Below are 26373 nucleotides of genomic sequence, written 5' to 3'. Positions count from 1 at the left end.
CATCATTTTATATTAAACTTGCGTTATAATCATCCATGCGTTGTGTGACATAAGATAAGAAAGATCAATCTATGCCTATCACCCTAGATGGGGTTAGACTGATACCTACTGACTATGCCCACAGCGTAGCAGATGTCTGAATGAGTATAGAGCATCGCGTACATCAAACTACCAACGGTAGATGTATATGGGACCCGTCTCATCTCCTTAACCTCTTGAGGCATCTTAGGACACATGTCCTTAGACAAAGTGACTCCATGCCTAAACGGCAGTAGGCCCCTCTTAGAGTCCTGCATCGAGTACTTGAGCAACATCTTGTCAATGTACAATGTCTGAGATAGTGCTAGCACTTTGTTCTTACGATCCCAAAAGATCTATATACCTAGAACAAACTGAGCCTCTCTTAAATCTTTCATTTGGAATTGGGTCGCTATCCAGTTCTTAACCTCAGTCAATAGACCTACATCATTCCCAATGAGTAGGATATCATCTACATACAACACTAAGAAGACTACTGATGTGTTGATGATCTTCTTGTAGACACAAGGTTCATCAACGTTTTGTTCAAAGCCGACTTGATCGCAGTATCAAACTGTATGTTCCAAGATCGAGACGCCTGTTTCAGTCCATAAATGGACCGATTTAGTTTGCAAACTTTTTGCTCTTGACCTTAGGCTATGAATCCCTCGGGTTGCACCATATAAATGGTCTCCTCAAGATTGCCATTCAGAAAGGCCGTCTTTACATCCATTTGCCAAATCTCATAATTATAATAAGTTGCAATGGACAGGAGGATGCGAATCGATTTTAACATGGCAACAGGCGAGAAAGTCTTCTTATAGTCGACTCCCTCTACGTGGGTATAACCCTTTGCCACAAGTTGAGCCTTGAAGGTCTGTACCTTCCCATCAGCACCCCGTTTGTGCTTGTACATCCATTTGCAACCTATAGGGCAAACCCTATTAGGCTGATCTACAAGATCCCATACTGAGTCGAAGTACATCGACTTCATCTCGAGATCCATGGCCTTGACCCATTGATCCCTGTTAACATCCTCCATTGCCTTCTTAAAAGACAACGGATCTTCAATGTCACCATCTGCCACTGATAACAGGCAAAAATGCACGTTATTACAGTGCTAAGTTCTTAAACAATGTTGGCTTGCATTAATAAAATATGTTAGATTGTGTCCAAAAAGCATTAAGTTCATAACATTGCGGTTGCATGCGTTCATCGCATAGAAACAGTTAATTTTTGTATTTTTATGCAGAATATGCGTTGACACAAGGTGAAAAGTGCGATCACAAGAAATTAACGGACGAGCACATTATTACCGCAAGACTTTGCGGTAATTTATGATTGCATACATCTACTCAAGAAAGATTGTCACATAGAGCCGACGTAACCTGGTGGGCACATCTGGGTGAAAGGCATAATTAATCACAATGGGACAGAAAGCTGATGATGGTCGAATCCGAATTAAGCTGACAAGCCGCTAACGATAACAAGTACATTCAGCTTTTTGGTAACAAATATTCGGTGCATCAATTAGAGAATTAAAGCCATTCCATCTATGCAATCATAAGAGAGAAGCCACCTTTCTCCTCAAAGCTCTATAATTACCGAAGGCATCTTCAGAAAAGGGGTTCACTGGTTCACGAGTTCGGATACTTAGATAAATTTCTCCATAGCTTTAGCCATGTTCATAGTTTTCTTTCATTTTTAATGCAGAGCAAGAGAAGAGTAAAGACGCCGGAAGATCGCTCAGGGCAACTCGGGAGAGAACCCGGAGGCATAGAATGCAGAGAGCGGGCTGACTCTCACGAGAGAGATTATCTTTTGAACACGAGTAGAAAAGACAATGTAAAAGCCTGGGAAGCAAGAAATTACTACCAGGCTCTTTATTCTCTTCTTGCAATGTTATTTTGTACTTCAAATTTATATCTATACAATGGAAGTACTTATTCTACATTTGTTCATTCTCTTAGCATGCATGAGTAGCTAAACTTATCGAATGGATTGAGAAGAACTAAGGTAACATGACCTAGAATCTTCATCGCATGCGATTGTCTTGTTTTATGCTGTGTCCAACACCTATTTAGAGCTAGTCGAGAGAGAGTATAAAGAAAGAATCTAAGACTTGAGAAAGTTAGGTTAGAATCTAAACTCGAGAAAGTAAGATTAGAACGGCATAAATAGGAGATAGGGACTTAGAGATAAGCTCTATTTATCAACCTGCATCACATGCATCCTAGAGATAGGTATGATATTATGTGGTCGCCTTATTTGTGTATGTGTCATTTTTTCATCGCATAAATAAGAATAGAGGCTTATGTGTAGGTCCTATAGACTCATCGCATATATCGTATGCGTTCTAGCATTCGAAGTCGTAGCATTCGCATCGAGAGATGGTTTACTATTGTATGTGTGTTGCATGATCGCATAACATGACCGCATCTTAGGAAGTGTTAGCCGAAACCCTTCTCAACCCGTTCACCGCATATTCATCGCATCTTCCATTCATTAACTCTTTTCAAACTCCGCCGCATTTATTTATTTTTTATCACCGCAAACAACATTCCCAACAACTACTTGATTTATTTGGTTACCGCAAAGTCTTCTGAAAATTACCACTGCATATTATTTCCTCAAGTCCCTGAGTTCGACCCTGGACTTATCAGGAAACTTAGTGGGGTTTACACTTGGATTCCACTAGAAAACTTGAGTGCTCAACGCATTACCATCACCTCATTTCATCCATAATTCCACATCAAAAAATACGCATCAACCACCATAGTAAGGATTTTCGTGAAACCAAGATAGCGAACGGGTGGGTTCGCAACCCTCCCACTACGTCGAGGTTCCCTCAACTCTTGAGGCGGAACTGACCTACTGGATGAACTCCCATCAACAACTTTTGTTGATCTAGCAGGCTCTTCAACAACTCTTGTTGAAGTTTTAGTAGTTTCATTGGAAAGCTCACATAACACGACTTTGCTTCATGGACTGTGCTCCCTTATATGATCCTTCTCCAGGAAAGTAGTGTTTATTGAAACAAACACCCTATTTTCCGTCGGATCATAAAAATAACCCCCTCTATACCTTTGGGGTAGCCTACAAAGAGGCATAACCTCGACTGTGGTTCCAACTTCTTGGGATTAGCCTTAAGCACATGTGCAGGGCAACTTCAAATGCGGAAGTGACGTAAACCAGCTTTACGCCCATTCCACAACTCCAAGGTGTTCTTGCAACACTCTTGGAGGAATGCAGTTGAGTATGTTGTAACGCATGTGATGACATAATTTTAATCTAAGCTTGATGACATAAAATGTTGATGCCATAAACTTGTTGACATGTATGAATATGAATGAATAAAATTAATCTTCTTATGTCATACAATGCATGGATGATTCCGATGATATGCGATACTACTTCTAGATATGCGTTATTAATGAATGTTCTTGTAGTATCTGTGCGTTGTCACAAGTTTCCTTGCGTTGAAACCAAGTATAATTTCACCGCAAGTTTTTTGGTGTGATCTAAGGTCGAACACAGGGATTGTTTTAGGTTGATTGTGTTACGTTCGTGATATATGCGACCAGGGGTTTTTTTCAATTTAATAAAAGTGTTGTTTGTACATACAATAAAGTAAATTGTGCAGTAAAATAAAGATAAGCGATAAAAATGTGATAATAAAGTAAATTGCGATGAAAGTAAAGTGCGATAAAATAAACCTAAGCTATAATGATACAAGATACAAGTTACATGATACAAGATATCGAGGTTGAGACTGACTGTGAAGATTATACAAAGATTGTGTTTGCGGTGGTAAGGATTATGTGCAAAATAGAAGAGAAAGTATAATTAATATAAACAGAGCAAGTTTCTTAACTATGTTAAAGATATAAGTACAGTTCCGCTTTCCCTTGGCGTACTTCTCTCAGTGATCGGTCGCGTTTTCCATATCTCTGTGGTGAAACAGGGACGAACGTAGTGAACACAATGTTGCTTCCATCTCTGGAAGTACTTCTTGCTTTAGTTAACGCATTCTTCTGACCTTCTATCGACAGATCAAAATGGGATCTTCACTTCTGCTCTCACAAGTGAAGATGTCGTCTAGCATGTCACACCCCGCCCCAGACCACTCTCTCAGCCTAGGAAAGGGCATGACTGCAGCAGTTATCAACCCTTTTGTTGACACTTACTACCTAATAACTCTTGCGGAATAACTCTGATACCTAGATATAACTCATATACAGCAGAATGCCTTATAGACCACAAATTTATTAATTCAGAAACAAAACATGTTTAGAGTCATTACAATACTAGATTCATAAGTCCCAAAGACCAAAAACCCTAGTCCCTATATGAACAACTATAACATGTGTACAATATTTACAGTAACTACCTAAACCGACGGGTTACAATATCTTTTTCCTTTAGTGGCAGAGCAGATGCAAAGCTATCTTCTAAGGATTTGACCGCTACCTAGGGGAAAGAAGAACATTTGAAATCGGGATGAGCTTGCTAGCCTAGTGAGTGACTTAAGAAAGATAACTGATTCTCATGCAAAATCTCAATAAAGAGTTTAAACTGAAATATAAGCTTCTACAGTACCTTGTACTATAGTATAAACATTTTCCAAGCATAAAGCATATAAGGCTTTTTTAATCATAAAACATTAAAACTGTTTCTCAGTTGAGAATAACCCTGCTGTGGTTAAAAATGATCCCAACACAAAATGCTAATCAAGAGAGAATCCTTTTGCTCAATCTCTGACTCTAACTACCTACGTGCACGTGGCCATACTAAGTACCATCAGACCTTAGGTACTTTGCTTAGATACCTTCTCAAATGTCCTTCAGTATCGAGCTACTAGGATACCTTCTCAAATGTCCTTCGGTATCAAGTTGGTCTGGTACCTTCTCAAATGTCCTTCAGTACCAAGTTGGTTTGATACCTTCTCAAATATCCTTCGGTATCTAGTTGGGCAGATACCTTTTCAAATGTCCTTCGGTATCGCGTTTTAGTAAAACTAGTCATAAATGACTTTCTCTTTAAAGTATGTAAAAGTATAACATATATACAAAACATGGCTTTAAAGATACTAATGCATGCTGGGTATATTTAACACATAAATAGCTTTTCAACAAACTTCCCACACATGCATGCGTTTAAAACATAACTCATGGTTTGTTTGGAAATCACTTTGTAAAACTAGGTGGCATGAGAATAATCTTCTTTAAAACATGCTTTCTGTAACGACCCAACCCCCTAGGACTTAGGTAAGGCCGTTACTAAAATAAAGCATACAAAGAATTTAAAACGACGCTCAGTCATTTGAAATAAATGCTAATTAAAAACAAGAGAAGTTCAAAAGACATTTATTAAATGGAATTGTTAAAAACAATAATAGGGTACTCATAAATCATAAAGGTTAATAAGTACATATGAAAAAAAATTCTTAATAATAAGTTTGAAACATCAAAACTAAATATTACGGGAAACATGAAAAGAACTCTAAATCTCATGATGCGGAAGCGTAAAAACTAGTCCCAGTGGCTCGATTATGAATTCCGCTGCACCATCGCCGGTGCATCTCTACCCTTACCTGAAACATCAACATAAGAAAGAATGAGTATAAAATACTCAGTAAGTAACCCCACCACTGGGGTCAGGCTAGGCATCTATGTCCTCTAGATACCAACATATGGCACATAAATACATGTAACATATAAGAGACTGAGTCCTATCCTATTGTAGTTAAGTATGCCCACAAAACTGGTGAATCCCGAAGGAAACACAAACAGGTGAATCCCGATCCCGAAGGAAACACAAATTGGTGAATCCCAATCCCAAAGGAAATACAAACTGGTGAATCCCGATCCCGAAGGAAACACAAACTGGTGAATCCCGAAGGAAACACAAAACTGGTGAATCTCAAAGGAAACATAAACTGGTGAATCCCGAAGAAAACACAAACTGGTGAATCCCGAAGGAACACAAACTGGTGAATCCCGAAGGAAACAAAAACTGGTGAGCATCTAACTAATCAATGAGGATATTCACACAGTCCTAACGTGCTAAGATTCAACATTTGTACGGTTCTAAAGCATACATAAAAATCCTTAATACCATGGCTTCATCACATACCCAAAATTCTTAACAACATATTATGCATCATCCATGTATAACTTATATCATAAAGCCACAACATACAAGTATGCCTCAACGCCAGCAGATCAGACATCGACATATGAAAACACATACTATCATATACTAACGATCAAGCACTTAGGTATGTATGTAAACAAATCAGAATTTGTGCCAGAACATACTTTGATTCAAGTCATACTGTCAATCAACATGCTAACAGTTACCATAACATACACTTTTCATGCTAGCATACAACTAGAGCCTGGCTCGTGGGCAGTTCCAGTGATAAGATTACTTACCTTTACTCGCAAACTTCAGAAACTAGCAAGCTCAACCTCTTCCTTGTCCAACGAAACCAAAAGCCCACAGGATCAAACTTAAAAACACCCAAAACAAAGACACCAGGACACCTCAAGATCCAAACCTAACACCCGACATCATGGAAAATTATTTTAGGCCGCAGTCCATGGTTCAGTTAAACTTAAATTGAGAAATTCATAAACATACAACATGCTTAACAACCCACATAAGTTTAGAACCTTACCCTTCACCAAGATTCATCGACTACCCTTTTACTCGGCTGGACGACAACTTCAGCAACCTAAAAATTTTTCCCTACATCCAAAACATGACGTGAACCAACAATTTAAGGCCAAACTCTAGTGAATTCTCAAAATCCTCAAGGAATCCAATCAAAACAATTTACACTTACCCTTAATCCAAGATTACGACAAAGACCAAAGCGGACCCGACGCGGCAAGGATGACGGCGATCGGCAGTGGTGAGGCTAGAGCGGCAGACGCGCGGCTGGAAGGAATTTGGATGAGCGGCTCGGTTGGATGGAGGCTCACGACAGCGGCTGAAGAGCTTCTAGTTGCTCGCGGACAGAACGCACGGCTGAAAGGGACGACGCGACGACGAGTGGCGTGGTCTGACCGACGGGATCTGGTCGGCTGAAACTCACAAATGGCGAGCAACGCAACTAGAGGGAGGTCCACGGCTGGGTGACTGGTGGCACACGGGGGCTGGATCCAGTGGTGCGACCGGTTGAAAGCGGACGTGCGATGCTTCGAGGTTGACGAATAGCGGTCAGTTGGAGGCGCACGGCGACTGGGGGTGTGGCGGCTGGGTGTGCGACAAGGAAGAAGAAAATGGAGGCTCGTGTGGGTGAGGGAGAAGGTGAGGAAGGGGGCCCTTTTTATTTTAAAAAAATACTAATAATAGTAATAATAATAATGATAATAAAAAATTGTAATAATAATAATAATAATAATAACAATAATAAAAGGAAAATAGTATAACTCTAATTAGATCTTTTCCTTAATCCACTTTATACTATTTAATTTCTTTCCTTTTTCCAAAAATAATTAATTCCTGCCATAACTTTTCAAATTGAATAATTTTTGAAGAAATTCCACGAAAATACTTAAATCCTCGCATTTATACTTTTAATTCAGAATTCCGAACATGTCCTTCAACTAAGGGCGATTACTGAAAAGGGAAAAGTTTTACATTATAAATAAATAATTAAAAAGGTGTGGGATGTTACATTCTTCCCCCCTCAAAGAACTTTCGTCCTCGAAAGTTCATCCTTGAAAAAGCTCCGGGTACTGGGCCTTCATCTCAACCTCTCGCTCCCAGGTGGCTTCCCTGAACTTGTGGTTCTGCCACAAAACTTTCACAAGACAATGCTGGGCCTTCATCCTTGTAACGTCTTTACTTCTCTGGAAAGAATCTCTATGGGCTTCTCCTCGTAGCTCAAGTTATCATTCAACTGTAAAGGCTCGTAGTCAACTACATGGGATGGGTCTGCCACATACTTCCTTAGCATCAAAACATGGAAGACATTATAAACTGAAGACAATGCTGGGGGCAAGGCCAAACGGTATGCTACAAGGCCAACTCGTTCCAGGACCTCGAAAGGTCTAATGAATCTCAAACTCAACTTTCCTTTCCTGCCAAACCTCAGAATATCCTTCATGGGTGCCACCTTTAAGAACACTTTCACCCCAGTCTCAACTTCCAGGTTCTTATGTCTTACATCGGCATAGCTCTTCTGTCTGCTCTGGGCTGTTTCCATACGAGCCCTGATCTTCTGTATGGCCTCATTTTTGGTCTGCATCAATTCAGGTCCTAAAAATCTCCTCTCTCTTACCTCATCCCAACACACAGGGGACCTGCAACTCTTCCCATATAGGTCCTCAAAGGTTGACATCCCAATAGTGGACTGGTAGTTGTTATTGTATGCAAACTCCATTAAGTGTAAGTGAGCATCTCAGCTTCCGAAAAACTCTATGGCACAGGCACGCAACATGTCTTCCAGTATCTGATTCAATCTCTCTGTCTGCTCATTAGTCTGAGGGTGAAACACTGTACTAAAGTTTAACCGGGTCCCCAATGCTGCCTGGAGACTCTTCCAGAAGTTAGACGTGAAACGAGGGTCTCTGTTCGACACAATGGACACGGGTACTCCATACAATCTTACCACTTCCTTCATGTATATCTGTGCCAACTTATTCATTGAAAAGGTGGACTTTCCATGGATGAAATGTGCTAGCTTTGTAAGTCTGTCTACAACGACCCATATCATAGTGAAACCTTTAACTGTTCGAGGCAACCCCGCGATGAAGTCCATAGACGCATGCTCCCAATTCCATTCTGGTACATTTAATGGTTGTAACAAGCCTGCTGGCCTCTGCCTCAGGGCTTTCACCTGCTGGCACACCAAACATTTATTGACGAACTCCACAACCTCTCTTTTCATATCGTTCCACCAATAGTAATGTTTCGGATCCTAGTACATCTTGGTGCTGCCGGGGTGGACCGAGAATAGGGAACTATGAGCCTCTGACAACAACTCATCCTTAATGTCACTAACCGCCAGCATGCACAGACGCCCCTGATAAAGGAGGCCGCCTTCTGTTGACACAGAGAATTCGCTATCCTGGCCTGACCTTACTCTACGAACTCTCTCCTCTAAATAAGGGTCATCTCGTTGCGCATCAATAATCTTCTGCCTTAGGCTTGGTTGCACTGACAACTATGCTAACTGTGTCGCGACCTTCCCCACGACAATTGCAATCTCTGCCCTCTCCAGTTCCCTGGATAGGTGAGTCTGTCCGGTAATGAGAGTTGTGGAATGGGCCACCTTTCGGCTTAAAGCATCTGCCACTACGTTTGCTTTCCCCGGGTGGTACAAAATTTCATAGTCATAATCCTTTACTAGTTCCAACCACCTTCGTTGCCTCATGTTTAGCTCCTTCTGAGTGAAACAGTACTTCAAACTCTTGTGGTTGGTGAAGATCTATATCTTTTCTCCATACAAGTAATGTCTCCAGATCTTGAGAGCAAAAACCAGCACCGCTAACTCCAAGTCATGCGTGGGATTATTCTGTTCGTGCTTCTTCAACTGACGTTAAGCATAAGCAACTACTCTACCCTGCTGCATCAATACGCATCCCAACCCCTTCTTGGATGCATCACTAAAAATGACGAAATCACCTGATCCATCCGGTACTGTGAGAACTGGGGCTGAAACCAGCCTCTACTTGAGGTCCTGAAAACTGCTTTCACAAGCCTTATTCCAAACAAATGTTGCCTCCTTCCGGGTCAACTGAGTTAATGGGGTGGCTATGCGAGAGAAATCCTTCACGAACCATCTGTAGTAGCCTGCTAACCCCAGGAAGTTGCACACCTCACTGACCGTGATTGGACGAGCCTAACCCGTAACTACCTCCACCTTTGCAGGATCCACTGAGACACCTTCCTTGGATACCACATGCCCTAGAAAGGACACCTGCTTCAACCAAAATTCACATTTAGAAAACTTAGCATATAGCTTATTAGCCCTCAATGTCTCTAAAACTCTCCGCAAATGCTCCCCATGCTTGGCCTCTGTCTTGGAATAAATCAAAATATCATCAATAAAAACAATCACGAAGGTGTCGAGGAATTCCTTGAACACCTTATTCATCAGATCCATGAACACTGCTGGTGCATTCGTTAGGCCGAATGACATCATTATGAACTCATAATGTCCATACCTCGAATAGAAGGCTGTCTTGGGTATGTCACTGTCCTTTATCCTCAGCTGGTGGTATCCTGACCGGAGGTCAATCTTAGAGAATACTGTAGCTCCCTATAACTTGTCAAACAAATCATCGATCCTGGGAAGGGGATATTTATTCTTGACGGTCACCTTGTTCAGCTCTCTGTAGTCAATGCACAGACGTAACGATGCATCCTTCTTTTTCACAAACAAAACAGGTGCACCCCATGGTGACACACTAGGGCGAATGAAGGGGCCATCCTGTACGGGGCCCTCGAAATAGGGGTTGTGCTTGGCTCTAATTCAATGGCAAAATCTATCTCCCGCTACGGGGGCAATCCGGGAAGGTCTTTTGGAAACACATCTGGAAAATCCCTCACTACTGGCTCTGATGTAAAGGTAACTTCATTCTCCCTGGTGTCTACCATACTGGCCATAAAGCCCCAGGCTCCTTGGTCGAATAGCCTACTGGCCTTCTTCCTCACACTACCAACACAACTTTTGACCAATGCAATATAAGTGTCCTTCTCCTACATAGCCAACGCAAGGGGGCTCAATTTGCATGTCCCCTTATGCAACCACCTCAAATGCTTAAGGCTTAAGGTTTCCTCCTAAGAAGACACATGTTGATGACGTCCTCTATGTGAGCTCATGCTTAGTATGCATCCACCACCCTTGGATGTTCAACGTATAGCACCATCAATGCATAGTCCACTACTCAACGCATAGCAACCCAACTTAGCCACCGCAAGTCTTAACCATCGCAAGAGCCAACCATCACCAACGTATAGGATGGCCACTCATCCTCGATGCATGGCTCACCAGGTATCACCACACGACTTGCTCAGCATGGGCGCATGGCGCTTGGCATAGGCGCTGGTCGCTCGACACATGGGCGTGCTGCATAGGCACTGGCCATCGCTCGCAGGGCTTGCTCGGCCGCATGAGCGCTTGGCAGGTCGCTCGATGCATTGATGCTCGGTAGGGCGCTCGACATATGGATGGGTGCTTAATGCATGGCCGCTCGGCAGGGCATTCGACGCATGGGCAGCCTTCCAACGCATAACTTCACTTCCTTCAGCCGCATTGGTCCCTTCCAACGCATCCATCGCATCCAATGCGTCCATCATCCAACGCATCCATCATCCAACACATCCAACGCATCCATCATATAGGTTTATACTTAGCCAATTTTCCAAGTTTTTCCCCAAAAGTCAAGCTTCCAAATACATACTTTTCTTCTAATTTCCACCCTTTTCTATACCATCAATGAGGTAGAGAAAAGGGTGGAAAATTAGATAGAGATGTGGAAATGAAAGTGATCATGACATTTAATTATAAAATCAAGCATCTGATACATGGTTGTGAATGATATAGACTAAGAAGATGAAATACAATTGATGAATAAGAGTTAGAAACAGATATAGAAGAGTGCCAATGTCTTGACACCGATCTGGATGGAGAGATTGCTTGCCGGCGTAGATGGAGTGAATGGAAGGATGAGCTTCCCTCTTAGCTTGCTCAACCGGTAGAGTTGATCTAGGTACAGAGCTTCACGGTGGGGATTTGGAATGATTCGCCCTGAGACTCACCTTTTGGCCTTGTCTCTTTTCTTTCTAGATCTTCTCCGATCATCACTCAGATCAACCTCTCTCTCAATAGCCTCGTATCAATTATCCCTCATATCAAGTATATCTTTAGTGAATTCTTTGAGGGTATTTATAGATGAAAGCTTTGACTCTCTGACTTGTGGTCCCCACTTTATTGTTATGGAAATTCCGAGAATGGTGGAATAAATATTCCTTCTGTTATGCAATCAGTCTATCAAAAATGAATACTGGTTAGTTGTACACGTGTAAAAATCCTCTGTGATTGCGTTGCTCATTTGCATCTTCAATCGTGTGCCTGCATGCGGTTGAAGTTCAATTCTGGATCGATTGTTGCATCCACTGTCATTGCGTTGATCGTTATTCATTCCTGAATGATGGGCGCAATACGAAGTAGATGCGTTAATCTTTCTCTCTTGAGCCATGAGCGCATACAGTGATTGGATATCCTTCAAAACAAACATGAAATATTCCTTTCTACCATCACAATGGTGTTAGTGGGTGTATTGACGACAATTTATAATTATTGTATTTCTTAGCTAATTTTCATACAATTGACACAACTTTCCTCTCTTTTAGTCGCAATATCTAATAAAGCAGTATAAATAACTTGTATTTCTACAAGTTATTATATGTACACCGCAGTCTCCACTGCGAAACCCCAAAACGAGTCCCGTAAGAAAGCGTAACTCATCATCGAGTGAACCATGTCTAACAAGGTCCTATTTCTCGTCTCTGCTACACCATTCTGCTGAGGTGTACCTGGTGCTGAAAGTTGGGAAACAATTCCATATTCTATCAAATAGTCCTAGAATATCGAGTCCAAAAACTCTCCACCTCGATCCGATCGAAGTGTTTTAATCCGTCTATCTAATGTATTTTCAACTTCAGCCTTGAACTCTTTGAGCTTTTCAAAGGATTCAAACTTCCATTGCATAAGGTAAACATACCCGTACATTGAGTAATCATCAGTAAAACTAATAAAATACTCATAGCTACCTCGGGCTCGCACATTCATAGAACCACAAAGGTCAGAATGTACTAACTCAAGAGGCTCCTTGGCTCTATAACCTTTTCCAGTAAAACGTCGTTTAGTCATCTTACCCTCAAGGCAAGATTCACACACAGGTAAAGAATTTTCTTCTAACTCACTTAGAAGTCCATTCTTCACCAATCTCTCAATCCTATTGAGATTGAAATGCCCTAAACGTAGATGCTAAGGTTGGGCATTTTCTTTTGGAGAAATTCATCGACATTTTGATTAAGTTACGAAAGTTCTGAACAATTCAGTATTATGGAGGGAATTAATGGCTAACGGCCTTAGTACATATAAATTCGATTCCAGATTTTCTGTGCAAATAAAAACACCATATTTAGGAATAAAAGCTTTATTCACATTAAAAGAAAGTATATTTACATTGCAATAAACACTTTATAGAAATAAGGTTCCTTTTTAGTTCAGAAAAAATATAAACAACATTTAAAACAAGAAACCTATTCTGTAAAGCTAACTGGAGTCCTCCCACTACCATAGCTGAGATGACGTGCCCGGTGCCTACTTGCATCATCATCTCACCAGCCTCTAGCTGTCGCCAAGATCTAATCCCCTAAAAAAAGAACAAACATGATTAGTGGCACCTGAATCAATTATCCAGGCTGAATCATCATTCTCCACTAAACAAGTTTCAAGCACAAGTAAATCACATTTACCTTTATTGGCCTTGGCCTTGGCCTTGGCTGCTTTCTTCTCTTTCAGATATTGAGGACAATTCCTCTTCCAGTTTCTATCTTGGTTGCAGTGGAAACATTTTCCCTTAGCAACCTGTGGATGCCTCCTTAGGGCGACTGGCGGTGGGTTAGCAGGTGCATTCCCTTTTCCCTTACTACCCTTCTTTTTCTTCCTCTTTGCAAAGTTAGAAGCAGAAGGTGCAGACTTCATTCCTGAGGTCGAACCTCTATGGAACGTCCTAAAGGATGATGCAACATTTGCCTCACCCTTCTGCCTCTTCTTACTTTTCAGTAAAGATTGGTATGTCTGCAACTCGTTGAGGAGAGTTGTAAGGTTATACTTCACATTGTTAAGAATCACATTACTACAAAGTGCAGGAAGCTCTTGGCAAAGAATGCAGGATTATGCTAATCTGGCTACCCTTATCGATGGTAGACCCATTCAACTCCGCCACATTAAAGTGGACCATCATGTTTAGCACATGTTTACGAACAAATGTGCCTTCTTGCATTTTGGAGTTGAATATGTATTTAAGAGCCTCATGCATAAGCTGTTCAGACGGTTGTCCAAACATCCCCCGTCGGGACTCTATGATCTCACGTGCTGAAACCATGGGCTCATGTTTCTTGGCCAAGACTTCAGAAAGACTTGCTAAGATGTAGGCTCGGGATTTCTCATTTGCCCTTGTCCATCGCTCGTATGCCTTCCGAACATTTCGAGCGACATTTGGAGCTGGAATAGGAGGACAAGCCTTCGTGAGAGCGAACATGAGAACCTCGATGATTAGGATCGTCGTGATCATGTGTTTCCATGTTGCGAAATTATCGCTAGTAAGTTTTTCGACGCTTAACAACGATAATGTGGCTGTTGCCATTTTTTAAAATGTTGTTGAAAATATGAACAAAATTTTATTAGATTTTGCTAAACCACTTTTAAACCAATCAATTTTGCAAAACAGTTTCAAGTACCCTAAGTTATAGACTTCTATTTTGCAATGATGCCCCAGTGAGGCAGGACAAATGCCACCGGTAGGGTGATCAGTTTCCCCTTTGCAGAACCATTAGGCAGAACCAACTCTTTGAACTAAACCTAACAACCACAATTTTTTGGTCCAAAATCATTAGCCTTTAACTATTCTGCGTAAGTGTAACCCCTCGCTTTCGGTACTGGAGTCCCGTCCTAATGCGCTTACCGTAGAGAAAAAACAGATTAGGACAAGAGACTAAGTTACCTTATCCTCTTACAGAAGATCAAATAAAGAAATGCGCAAAACTGCCATCCTTTATGGGGACACTCCTAGGGTGCCTTGAGGCAATGCACAGTAACTTTATTCAACCTAACGAGGGAGACCGAGGGATATATTGTCGCACTTCTTGCTCCCACTTACTATGAACACTCTCTCTATCCACCTTGATATTGACCTACCCAAACACCATCTGTTGGGGGGACATGCAAAGGTGCCGCGAGGCCGAGGGTAGATCTCACGGTGTGGACTATTTAGGAGAAACGCGAAAGGTTTAAGTGAAGCATCTCATACCTCAAGTACCTCCCACTGAATGTTCTACCTAGGGATTCATTAACCTAGGCAATCCGGCTACTGATTTTAGTCTATGTCATTTTTTTATACTCTGCTCATAAACAACGTTTGTCTATGAAATATGAACAAGTTTAAGTAGTCACATTTAAACACTTTAATGAACTGTCCTTAACTTGCATGCATGCACCAAATCTATCTAATTCACCTTTTCAGATAAGTTCCCAGGTAAGGGTGTTATGTTTCTGTCAACATAAATACCACAGCCTAGACAGAACCTCCCTTAGACAAAAGGTCCCTTATAGATAGATTTGCTACACTTTAACCTTTTATTAGCCAATTTAATCCTATTAAACTGATTAAAAGATTAAAGCCTTAAGGTTGCTAATCGTATTAGAACCGTGATCTTAGGTCTATGTGATCCAAGTTTTAAATACTTTAAAACCATGAATAAAACCTAAGTGAGCATGCATATCTTTCTTATTTCTTTTAGTTCTATTTTCTCTTTAACTTTTGAAAAGAAATAACTAAAACCATTGCGCACAACGAGACATTTATAACGTCTATAAAAATACGTGTCATGCTACATGCAATGTCCAGTCATTACTATACATAACTTTTGTATAATGCGTAACAACCAAGCAAACATGCTATCATTCACCCTTATACTATAACATTTATAATATAAAGATGATGCATGTCTATACTTTTTATGCATGCATAAATATAACTCTTATATTATATGATGCATGAGCATGCTCTTACATAATTAAATCATGCTTCTCTAAATTATAACAATTACAATAAAGAGATGATGCATGACCATTGCATAACCTAAGATGGAATTTACTATATGTGCATACCATATGACATAAAAAACATACATCGCATATAATAAACAAAGGATTAATGGACCAGGATGAGCCTTTACAAAAACCAAAATGAAGAAACCCTATCTATTACATTTTTCATCGAGCAAACCGGTTCATAGGCGAACCGAGTCTTGAATCGCCATAAGGTCTTCATCGTGCAGCAAACTCTAGTAGGTAGACAATCGTTCAGCGTGCATTAGGCGATAGAAGCGTAAGTAAATGATCGCGTAGACGACAAGGAGGTTGCAAAGCCTGATCGTTTATGCGCTCGTGTAGCGCGATGACAGGTAAACGATTTATCTTGCATTACTAAGCGATCGTTTAGTCAGTTACTAAGCGATGAAGCTTGCTAACCTAAATGATCGTCTAGCGCACGCGCTTTAAACGATATGCGAACATCTCATCATATACACGATGTGTGCAACCAAGTAAATGATTTACCTTGCGATATGAAGCGATCGTTTAGATAGTTACTAAGTGATGATGCTTGTTGACCTAAATGATCGTCTAGCGCGTCCGCGCGTTAAGCGATCCGCGAGCATCTCATCGTCTATACAACGCGATACTCAGTGATCGGGTACTCGATCGTCAACCCGATGCGACCCTTGATCGCATTCCTCATCGTTTAACTGATGCGTTCAATGGCGATCGCGTACACCTTCATCTTTACGATGCGATCAACGACGATCACGTAGAACATCTTCTACACGATACGATCAACCCTAGATCTCTTCCTTCCTTGAAGAGCCATAACGCTTGCCCAAAACGTTGACGAACGACTCAAAACTTCAAACAAACTTTGAATACAGACTCGATAACGATTATTAATGCCTAAAAATGTAAGCGCCTTTACAAATAACCGCAAATGTAAAAGGATCTAAATCAAAACGAGGCTAAACATCCCGAAAACATCCATTAACCCAACACATCCAAGGCAGATTTAACAATTAAACAACGTAGAAATGCACCCACCATGAATGTATATGTCATTTCGTTTTAACAGATGAAATCGAAGTATCAGAACCTGCCTCTGATACCAATTGAAGGATCTCATATCGATGAGTTCCATGAGTGCGTTCGAATCGCTCTGATCTCACCGAGACCAAAATACAATATTATGCATTCAACACATACAGTTATGCAAATAAGTCTAATTATCGGCATGCTCAAAACAAGATAAATAACAAGGAGACAAAGTTCCATACCAGTTGAAGACTATCTTCAAACTTCAAAACCCCAATGCAACGGAACCCTCTAATAGATCTACCAATGCCCGGCGGGAACGTTGACTGCAACAGCACGATCAATGCGAACACGAATGCTGCAACGGGGACGACACCACCACTAATGAGCCCCAGGTATTCTTAGAGTGAAAACCCAAAGGGTGGGCTTTGGTGAATTTGGTAGAGGACAGAGATAAAATGAGTCGTGTAGGCAATAAACAAGTGGGAGAGAAAACAATGTTGTCGTATAGCAGAAATGCTTATTGCATAGAGGACCTACACGATCATGTAAGACATGCTAAATGATCGTTTAGGAAAACATATACAATCGTTTAGTCAAATCGCGAGGTGGACAATCATTTAGGCGGAGAAGCGACTATCGTATAGGCTCTCGAGCGATCGTTTTACAAAACACCAGCGCGCTTTCACGAAATCTTTTTGGTCGAAATGGTGGATTATTGATTGCATGATTCAAAAATGAAAACTTTTTTCATTTTAACTCATAAGTTACTATAACTGATGTTGCCCACTAACCCACGTCCGAACGTGGAAAAAGGATTAATTATCATATAATTAATCAATTAATTAATTAATTAATATAATCATATACCCTATAGTTTGATATCCATATCTACTATAGTATTTTCTCCTCTACTTGATATAAATCATATTTATATCTAATTTCCTCCATAAAAATGTATCTCATACATTTACCAATTATATCATATATAAATAACCAGTCCAATTATATCATATATAATCGAACTTCCTCTTGTCAATTTGAACATTTCAAATTAACCCAAATACTGGTTCTCGACTTTATCCAAGCTATCCAGGGGACCTAATGGACCTGTGGCTCGAAGCTTCAATGGTACGTGAATAGCTGACTAAACTCTTTAGCCACGAGATCCACCATCCATTAACTATCAGGCATTCCACTAAAGAACAATAGCTGAACTCTTCTTACCACAGATATATTTCTATGTCCATCAGATATAACCAATCATGAGTACGATGACCCTTCACAGATGCTCGTAAGTACAACTGGGCCAATTTACCGTTTTGCCCCTGTAGTTTTATCTCACTCCTTAAGTACCACTGATTTCTCTAATGAACAATAAAACATAGTCCAACTATGTGTGAACACCTCTCGGGCTAGGCGAATGTGTGTGGCGCCACATCGTTCAAGCCCCAGAATCAGCCCTTAAGGGAGCCATCTATCTACTTACCCATGCCTCGGGGAAGGAGTGAATTCCATCTTGTGCAGCTGAGTTCCCAGCTCCCCAATTAGACGATTCCCTAAAATGGTAGGTTTGAATCGGCGACCTGGCCACTCGCAACCATACAAATCAAAAGACCTCCCTAAATGGCAAGAGTTCCCAACTCACTCAGGATTGAGGTCATCCTAGTGAAGTAAAGTCTCTGTCATGAACAGTGTTATATAACGAGACGTTAACACTTTGTGGTCAAGTCTTATACAAACTCTTTATATAGGACGCTCTCGCTCGCATGTCCCTAACATGAATAATCAGGATCAGACCATCTGTGACAAGTCACAACACTTGTGACCGTTCCACAAAGTGGGCCGTGTCCGTAGCGTTACCAGGATAAGGTTTCCCTCATTTGTCCATATACTACAGACCATTTTGGTTATCACTCAAGACAGATCCACTTGTATGTCACCACATACATGCTTGAGTTACATATAGATAACCATGGATTTTATGTTTATTGGTTTGTGGTAAAGAAAATAAAACAAGTAAATTAGCAAAAAATCAAGATGTGAAGTAAATATCATGTATTAAGGACACAAGCGTTTGTTAAAACTGTTTACAAACTACAAGACATGAGACTTTAGGGCATCAACCCCAACAGCTCTTAAGTTCATCTTCAATGCACGGATGGCGGAAGTATCATTTGTTAGAGAACATGTCCTTAACATGATTATTCATTTCAATGTCGCCGAGATGAACAGATGTCTCATAAATGAGCCCAGTCAAGTGAGCTTTATTCTGGAATATTTACTAGATAGTTTCCTACAATTTCATAGCAATTATGTTATGAAAAAAATTGACTACAACCTTACCACCCTGCTTAACGAGCTACAGACTTTTGAGTCTTTAATGAAAGTCAAAAGAACTAGTGGGGAGGCAAATGTTGCCTTCTCCAACAAGAAGTTCCACAATGGTTTGACCCCTGGAACTAAGTTTTTACATCCTTTCTCTTCTGGTGTCAAAAAGTGGAAGAAGAAAAAGGGTGGAAAGAGGAATAAAGCCACCACTGTTACTACTGTCAAAAAAGGCAAAAAGTTCAAGGGTGCAAAAACAACCAGCTTCCATTGTAATCAAGATGGACATTGGAAGAGAAATTGCCCTAAGTATTTGGCTAAAAAGAAGAATGCAAAAGAAGGTAAATATGATTTACTGGTTTTAGAAACGTGTTTAGTGGAAAATGATAATAATACCTGGATACTTGATTCAGGAGCCACTAACCATGTTTGTACTTCTTTATCAAAAACTTGTTCTTGAAAGTAGCTTGAGGTTGAAGAGATGACTCTACGGGTTGGAACAAAAGAGGTCGTCTCAACAGTTGCAGTTGGGAGCTTATAGTTATTTTTCAATTCAAAGTTTATATTGTTGGACAATGTTTACTATGTTCCTAATCTTAAGAGGAACTTGATTTCAATTTCATGTTTGTTAGAATACTCTTATAATATATGTTTTATTCGTGATAAAGTGTTTTTCTTGAAAAATGGTGTTCATATATGTTCTACAACAAACGAAAGTAACTTATATGTACTAAGGCCGTTAGTATCTAAAATGCTCCATAATGTTTGAAATCTTCAATACTGCAATCACACAAAACAAAAGAAGAAAGTTTTTTCCAAAAGAAAATGCTCATTTTTGGTATCTAATACTAGATCATATTAATCTGAATAGGATTGAGAGGTTGGTTAAGAAGGAAATGCTAAACGAGTTAGAAGAAAATTCTTTACCAATATGTGAATCTTGTCTAGAAGGAAAAATGACAAAACAACCTTTTTCTGGAAAAGGTTATAGAGCCAAAAAAACCCTTGAAGCTTATACAATCAGACCTTTGTGGCCCGATGAGTATTAAAGCAAGAGGAGGGTTTGAATACTTTGTCACTTTTACTGACGTTTATTCTAGATATGGGTATGTTTACCTGATGTGACATAAGTCTGATAAACTTGAAAAGTTTTAGGAGTATAAGGCTGAATTTAAGAATTTATTGGGTAAAAAGATAAAAACACTTCGATTAGATCGAGGTGGATAGTACATAGGTATTGGATTCCATAACTATATGATAGAACATAGAATCACATCTCAACTTTTAACACTCGGTACACCTCACCAAAATAGTGTATTATAAAGGAGAAACAAAATCCTCTTAGACATGGTTCAATCCATGATGAGTTATAGTTCTATACCTATGTCATTCTGGGGGTGCACATGCGTTTGTGACAAAAATACATTGGAACCATGTTCAAAATTATGCCTCTTTGTAGGCTACTCCAAAGAAACGAGACGTGGTCACTTTTATGATCCAAAAAAGAATAAAGTGATTGTATAAAAAAAGTGTAACTTTCGTAGAGGAAGACCACATTAGAGAACATAGACTAAGAAGTAATACCGTACTAAATGAAATTACCAAAGAAACTACTAAAACTTAAACTAGAGTTGTTGAAGAAGGAAACACTTCAACAAGAGTTGTTGATATTGCTTCATCTTGTCAAGCACATCCTACTCAAGAGTTAAGGGAGCCTCGACGTAGTTGGAGGATTGCAATCCAACGTACTTGATATTTAGGATTAATAGAAACTCGAGATGTCATATAAAATGATGACGTTGTGGATCCATTGACCTATAAGCAGACAATGGGTAATGTGGACAAGGACGAGTGGATTAAAGCCATGAATCTAGAAATGGAGTCTATGTACTTCAACTATGTTTGAAAACTTGTAGATAAACCTAATGAAGTTAAACCTATAGGTTGAAAGTGGATCTATAAGAGAAAAAAGTGTGTAGATGGAAAGGTGCAAACTTTTAAGGCGAGATTAGTAGCAAAGGGTTATACTCGGTTTGAGGAAGTGGACTATGAGGAAACATTCTTGCCTGTTGCTATACTAAAATCTATCTGGATTCTCTTGTCCATTACTGTGAAACCTGGATCTCCATTTTCCTACTTAAGTAAGTCATTAAGGGGTTAATTAGGAGAAACTTAAATTCTATGTTATGTAAATAATCTAATAATTTTACAATTGTCATAATAACTGTAATAATTGTCACCTTCTGTGGATCAACAATTACTAAGAGTGAATGAAACTATAATGGTTAGGTATTATAGTTACGATAACCATATTTGATTCTGGAGTAGGAGTAGAGAGGACCCTAAAAGGATAAAAAGGAGAGAAAACATTGAAGACTTAAATCCTGAATAGTGAAGAAAGGATTGAAGAACTGAGGAAAATATAGAAAATTATTTGGGAAAATTCGTGTGGAAGTTGCACGGAGATAAACCATATTCACAGTAGCTAACGAGACTGGAAAGAATGAGAGTGGAGAGAGGGACACCAGCGAGAGTGGAGGCAGTGAGAGAATGGGAGAGAGCGAGATTGGCTGAGCGAGAGACTGAGAGAGAGCGAAGTTGGAGAGAAAGGGTGGAGAGAAAGAAGAAGAGAGCGATGCTGGCGAGATTGGAAAGAGCGATGCTGGCGAGATTGGAGAGAGCGAGATCCTGAGCGAGAAACCTGGAGAGAGCGACACTACCGAGATCCAAGCTAGCGAAAAGGCTGGAGAGAGCGAGATCCTTAGCGAGAAACATGGAGAGAGCGACACTACCAAGAGCCAAATGAGCGAGAAGGCTGGAGAAAGCGAGATCCTTAGCGAGAGTGAAGAAAGCGAGAGTTTGAGTGAGAAAGTTGGAGAGAGTGAAAGTGGAGAGAGCGAGATTGTGAGCGAGAAAGTGGGAGAGAGCGAGAGTGGAAAGAGCAAGACCAACGAGAAAGTGGGAGAGAGTGAGAGCGGAGAGAGCGAGAGCAGACTGAATGCCTCATTCGAACGTCACGCCCATGCGATCGAAGGAAACTGCATGTGTATCGAACGGCCGGGCATTTATGTGTTGAATTTGGCCACGATCTTATAGATTATGCATTGAAAACCCTAAATTGAATATAAATAAAGCTTGAAGATGTAAGGGCAAACATCAATTAAAATTTAGGTGTTCGATTAAGAAAAATTCTTAAACCCTAAGAAATTGTGTTGGATGCGCTTGGGAAGAACACATTGAACCAAAGTGAAGTCAGCCTACGTTGATAAAGGGAGGATTAAATTTGGCCATGCAGCTAAGTAGGTGGTGTCAACACCATAGGAGGTTTGGACGCCTATAAATAGAGCCTTTGGGATTTCATTTTCAAATCACAAATCATAAAATTCATAAAAAGAGGGGGAGAATAGAGTGCATTGGACAGTGAGGGTGAAGGAGAATGCATCAATTTGAGACGAGGAGATCTCCCAATCTACTAGAGCGTTTGATGTAATTCCAAAGCCATATGAAATATAAGAGAGTCTAGTGTTCATGGTGAGGCTTCCGGAGAAGAATATTTAAGGAATTGGGCTGGATAATGAGAAAAAGACAGAGGGGTTAAGCTATCGGGTAAGCTGGGCCAGTCTTGATGTTTGGATGATTCCGGCTAAACCATGAAGAGTTATGAGCTAAGATTTTATGGTAAGCTTACTGAGACATTTTAGAATAGTGTTTTAGAAGAAAGTATCTTAAAATAAGGTTTAGAACTATGAGTAATCTAAGCTGAAAGTTGGATCTAGATTCTAGGGGTAAAAAGGGAGCCCGAGGTAGAAAAGGGAACTATTAGAAAGGCTCCTAAGCAATTAAGGTGAGTGTTATAGTTTTGATAGTTAACATATGTTGTGAGTGTTATATTTTTTATATTCAACATATGTTGTTAGTGTTATAGCTTTGATAATTAACACATAGTGTGAGTGTTATAGTTTCGATAGTTAACATATGTCGTGAGTGTTATAGCTTTGATAATTAACACATAGTGTGAGTGTTATAGCGTTATAGTTTCGATATATCGTGAGTGTTAGGTTGCTTTGATACTAAATGCATATTATGAGTATTCACTTAGCTTTATTCTCTGATATTGGAATATATGCATCTGTAGATATAAATTACATGCTTTGGTAATATGATGTTGCCATGATATTGTTTGTGTGTGACTATGGAAACTGCGATTATGCCCAGGATGTGGTTAGCATGCTTAACAAAAGGTGCTTGGCGGGAAAATATGGTCGGCTTCGGTCGGTGTGAAATAATAGTCGGTGACGACCGACGAAAAATATGGTCTAGTACCTAAGCATTACTAGCGGGATAAATAAAATGGTCGATGTGCACATTGGCGGGAATTGGGGTCATAGGAAGGTTTCCATAGGTGATTGTACTGTTTGATGATAGAATATGCTTGCTATGTGTTGATATTGGAATACAAATTAGTAGCCGCGTGATTATGCCATTGATTGTACTTGAGTTCAGTGTGAGTGCCAACATGTACTTGGTTTCCCAAAATGATGATTTTTAAAATGAATTTTCATCTTAAAAGAACCACTCACTGGGCTTAGTAGCTTACACTCTTCACAATGTTTTCTTAATTCTCCCCCTCCCCCCCCCCCCCCCCCTCCATGCAGCAAAAGATGAGGAGTTCCAAGGTGCTACTAAGGTCAAGGTCTGCCACGTGCCCTAATTACACTTTCGGAGAGTTTTACAATTGTCATTGTAAACTTTATTGTTAAGTCCTTAAGTTGTATAAACGTTATACACTGTCGTAATAAAAGATTGGCCTACTTAATCTGTTATAGTTTATCTCTTTGACTTAATCATTCCGCTGTGTATAAGTTATAGTATGGTATCAGAGTTATTCCGCAAGAATCATTAGGCAGTAAGTGTCAACTCAAGGGTTGATAACTGCTGCAATCGCATCCCTCTTCTAGACTGAGAAGGTGGTCTGGGGGTAGGGTTTGACAATTACCACATATTATGGCTATGAAATATGGCAAATGGATGTCAAGAGTGCCTTTTTTGAATGATAATTTGATAAGATAATCTACATGTCTCAGTTAGAAGGATTCATTGAACAAGAAAAGAAGAAAAAAGTTTGCAAGCTATATTGGTCCATTTATGGATTGAAACAAGCATCTCGATCTTTGAATATGAGGTTGGACGTTGCGGTCAAATCTTATGTCTTTGATCAAAACATCTATGAACCTTGTGTTTACAAGAAGATCATTAACAGTTCAGTAACTTTCTTAGTGTTGTATGTGGATGATATCCTACTCATTGGAAATTATGTAGGTTTTCTGACTATTAAAGAATGGCTAGCTGCTCAATTTCAAATGAAAGATTTGGGTGAGACACAGTTTGTTCTAAGGATCCAAATCATTAGGGATCTTAAGAACAAATCACTAGCCTTGTCTCAAGCATCGTATATTGAAAAAATTCTTGTTAGGTATTCAATGCAGAATTCCAATAAATGTTCATTACATTTTAGGCATGGAATTATTTTGTCGGAATGTCCTAAGACACCCTTAAGTAGTTGAGGAAATGAGACGGATTCCCTATGCATCTGTAGTAGGTAGCCTTATGTATGCCATGCTGTGTACTAGGTTCAACATCTAGCATGCTATGGGTGTGGTCAGCAGATATCAATCTAATCTAGGATTTGATCACTGAACAACGGTTAAAATTATTCTCAAGTATCTTAGAAAATCGAGAAACTATATGCTTGTGTATGGTGCTAAGGATTTGATTCTTATAGGATATACTGACTTTGATTTTAGAATGATAAGGATTCTAGAAAATCCACATCAGGATCAGTGTTCACTCTGAATGAAAGGGCTATAGTATGATGTAGCATTAAGTAAGGATGTATTACACATTCCACTATGGAGGAAGAATGTGTAGCTTCTTGTGAAGCTGCAAAAGAAGTTGTCTGGCACATAAAATTTCTAACGTTTGGAAGTCGTTCCAAACATGGCATTTCCCATTCCCTTTTATTGTGATAATAGTGGTGTTATGACAAATTCCATGGAGCCTCGAACTCACAAATGAGGAAAACATATTGAGCAAAAAAATCATCTCATTAGGGAGATTGTTCAACTAGGAGATGTGATCGTCACAAAGATTGCTTCGGAGCATAATGTTGCTGATCAATTTACAAAGGCTTTCACGGCTAAAGTTTTTGAGGGCCACCTTAAAAGTTTACGTCAACGGGATATGAGTCATCTAATCTAGGGCAAGTGGGAGATTTTATTGGGTATATTGTATGTCCTAGTTTATTGTATTGTATTTGATACTACACATCCCATTCGCTTTAGGGCAAGTGGGAGATTGTTGGATTTATTGTCGTAAATCTAGCATATCTTGTAGTTTGTATTTTGAAAGAAAAAATTATTTATTTAATAAAACAATAGGTATTTTATTTGGCACTCAAACTGAATTAATTCAATCCAACAAAATAAGATCTAAGGCTACATAATGTCACTTGCACAGTATATGGTATACATACAAGTGGTCCATGTTCAAATTATAACGTAAAAGATCCGCAGTAAATGGATAAGCTTTATCTTGGTAACACTACGATATGACCAACTTTGTAATTGTTACATGAGCTGTAGATGTTACAGAAAATATGAGTCATATTATTCATGTGGAGACATGTGAGTAGGGGTATTCTGTATGAAGAGTTTATACAAGACTGAACCGCAAATGATTTGTTTCTCTTTATAACACCGTTACTTGAAGAAACCAATATTTCACTAGGATGACCATAGGTGACTTGATCTTAGTCTTGTGTGAGTTGTAAACTTCTATTTATGAGGACAACCCTTTGATCTGTATGGGTGAGAGTGGCCATGCTAGCCAACTCAATAAGCCTACCATTTTAGGATTTTTTCTAAGTAGGGAGTTGGGAACAAACCTACACAAGAAGGAATTTGCTCATCCCGATCATAGGGAACATAGATAAATTGCTCCCTTAACACCTGATTTCGGGTCTTGAAAAATGGGGCCTCAACCTCTCATTGGCTCGAGAGGTGTTAGTTTATAGTTGGTGTTAGATCGAATATCTACGTCGTTAATAAAACCCAAACCTAAACAAATAAATTTGTAAT

The 26373-nt window shown here is 39.8% G+C and overlaps 1 protein-coding gene across 1 annotated transcript; it reads right to left on the bottom strand.

Annotated features, from left to right (window-relative positions):
• Positions 1-7855: 7855 nt before the first annotated feature.
• Positions 7856-8413, bottom strand: LOC150033534 (uncharacterized). The gene has a single exon (XM_090306444.1). The coding sequence runs from the start codon at positions 8411-8413 to the stop codon at positions 7856-7858; it is 558 nt and encodes a 185-aa protein (XP_090162570.1).
• Between the last annotated feature and the right edge of the window lie 17960 nt (positions 8414-26373).

The sequence above is a fragment of the Benincasa hispida genome, chromosome 10 (assembly GCF_027475165.1).
Source record: "Benincasa hispida cultivar pf3 chromosome 10, pf3_genome.v1.1, whole genome shotgun sequence".
Taxonomy (NCBI): domain Eukaryota; kingdom Viridiplantae; phylum Streptophyta; class Magnoliopsida; order Cucurbitales; family Cucurbitaceae; genus Benincasa; species Benincasa hispida.
The sequence above is the reverse complement of the archived record's forward strand: the minus strand, read 5'-3'. Positions and strand labels throughout refer to the sequence as shown.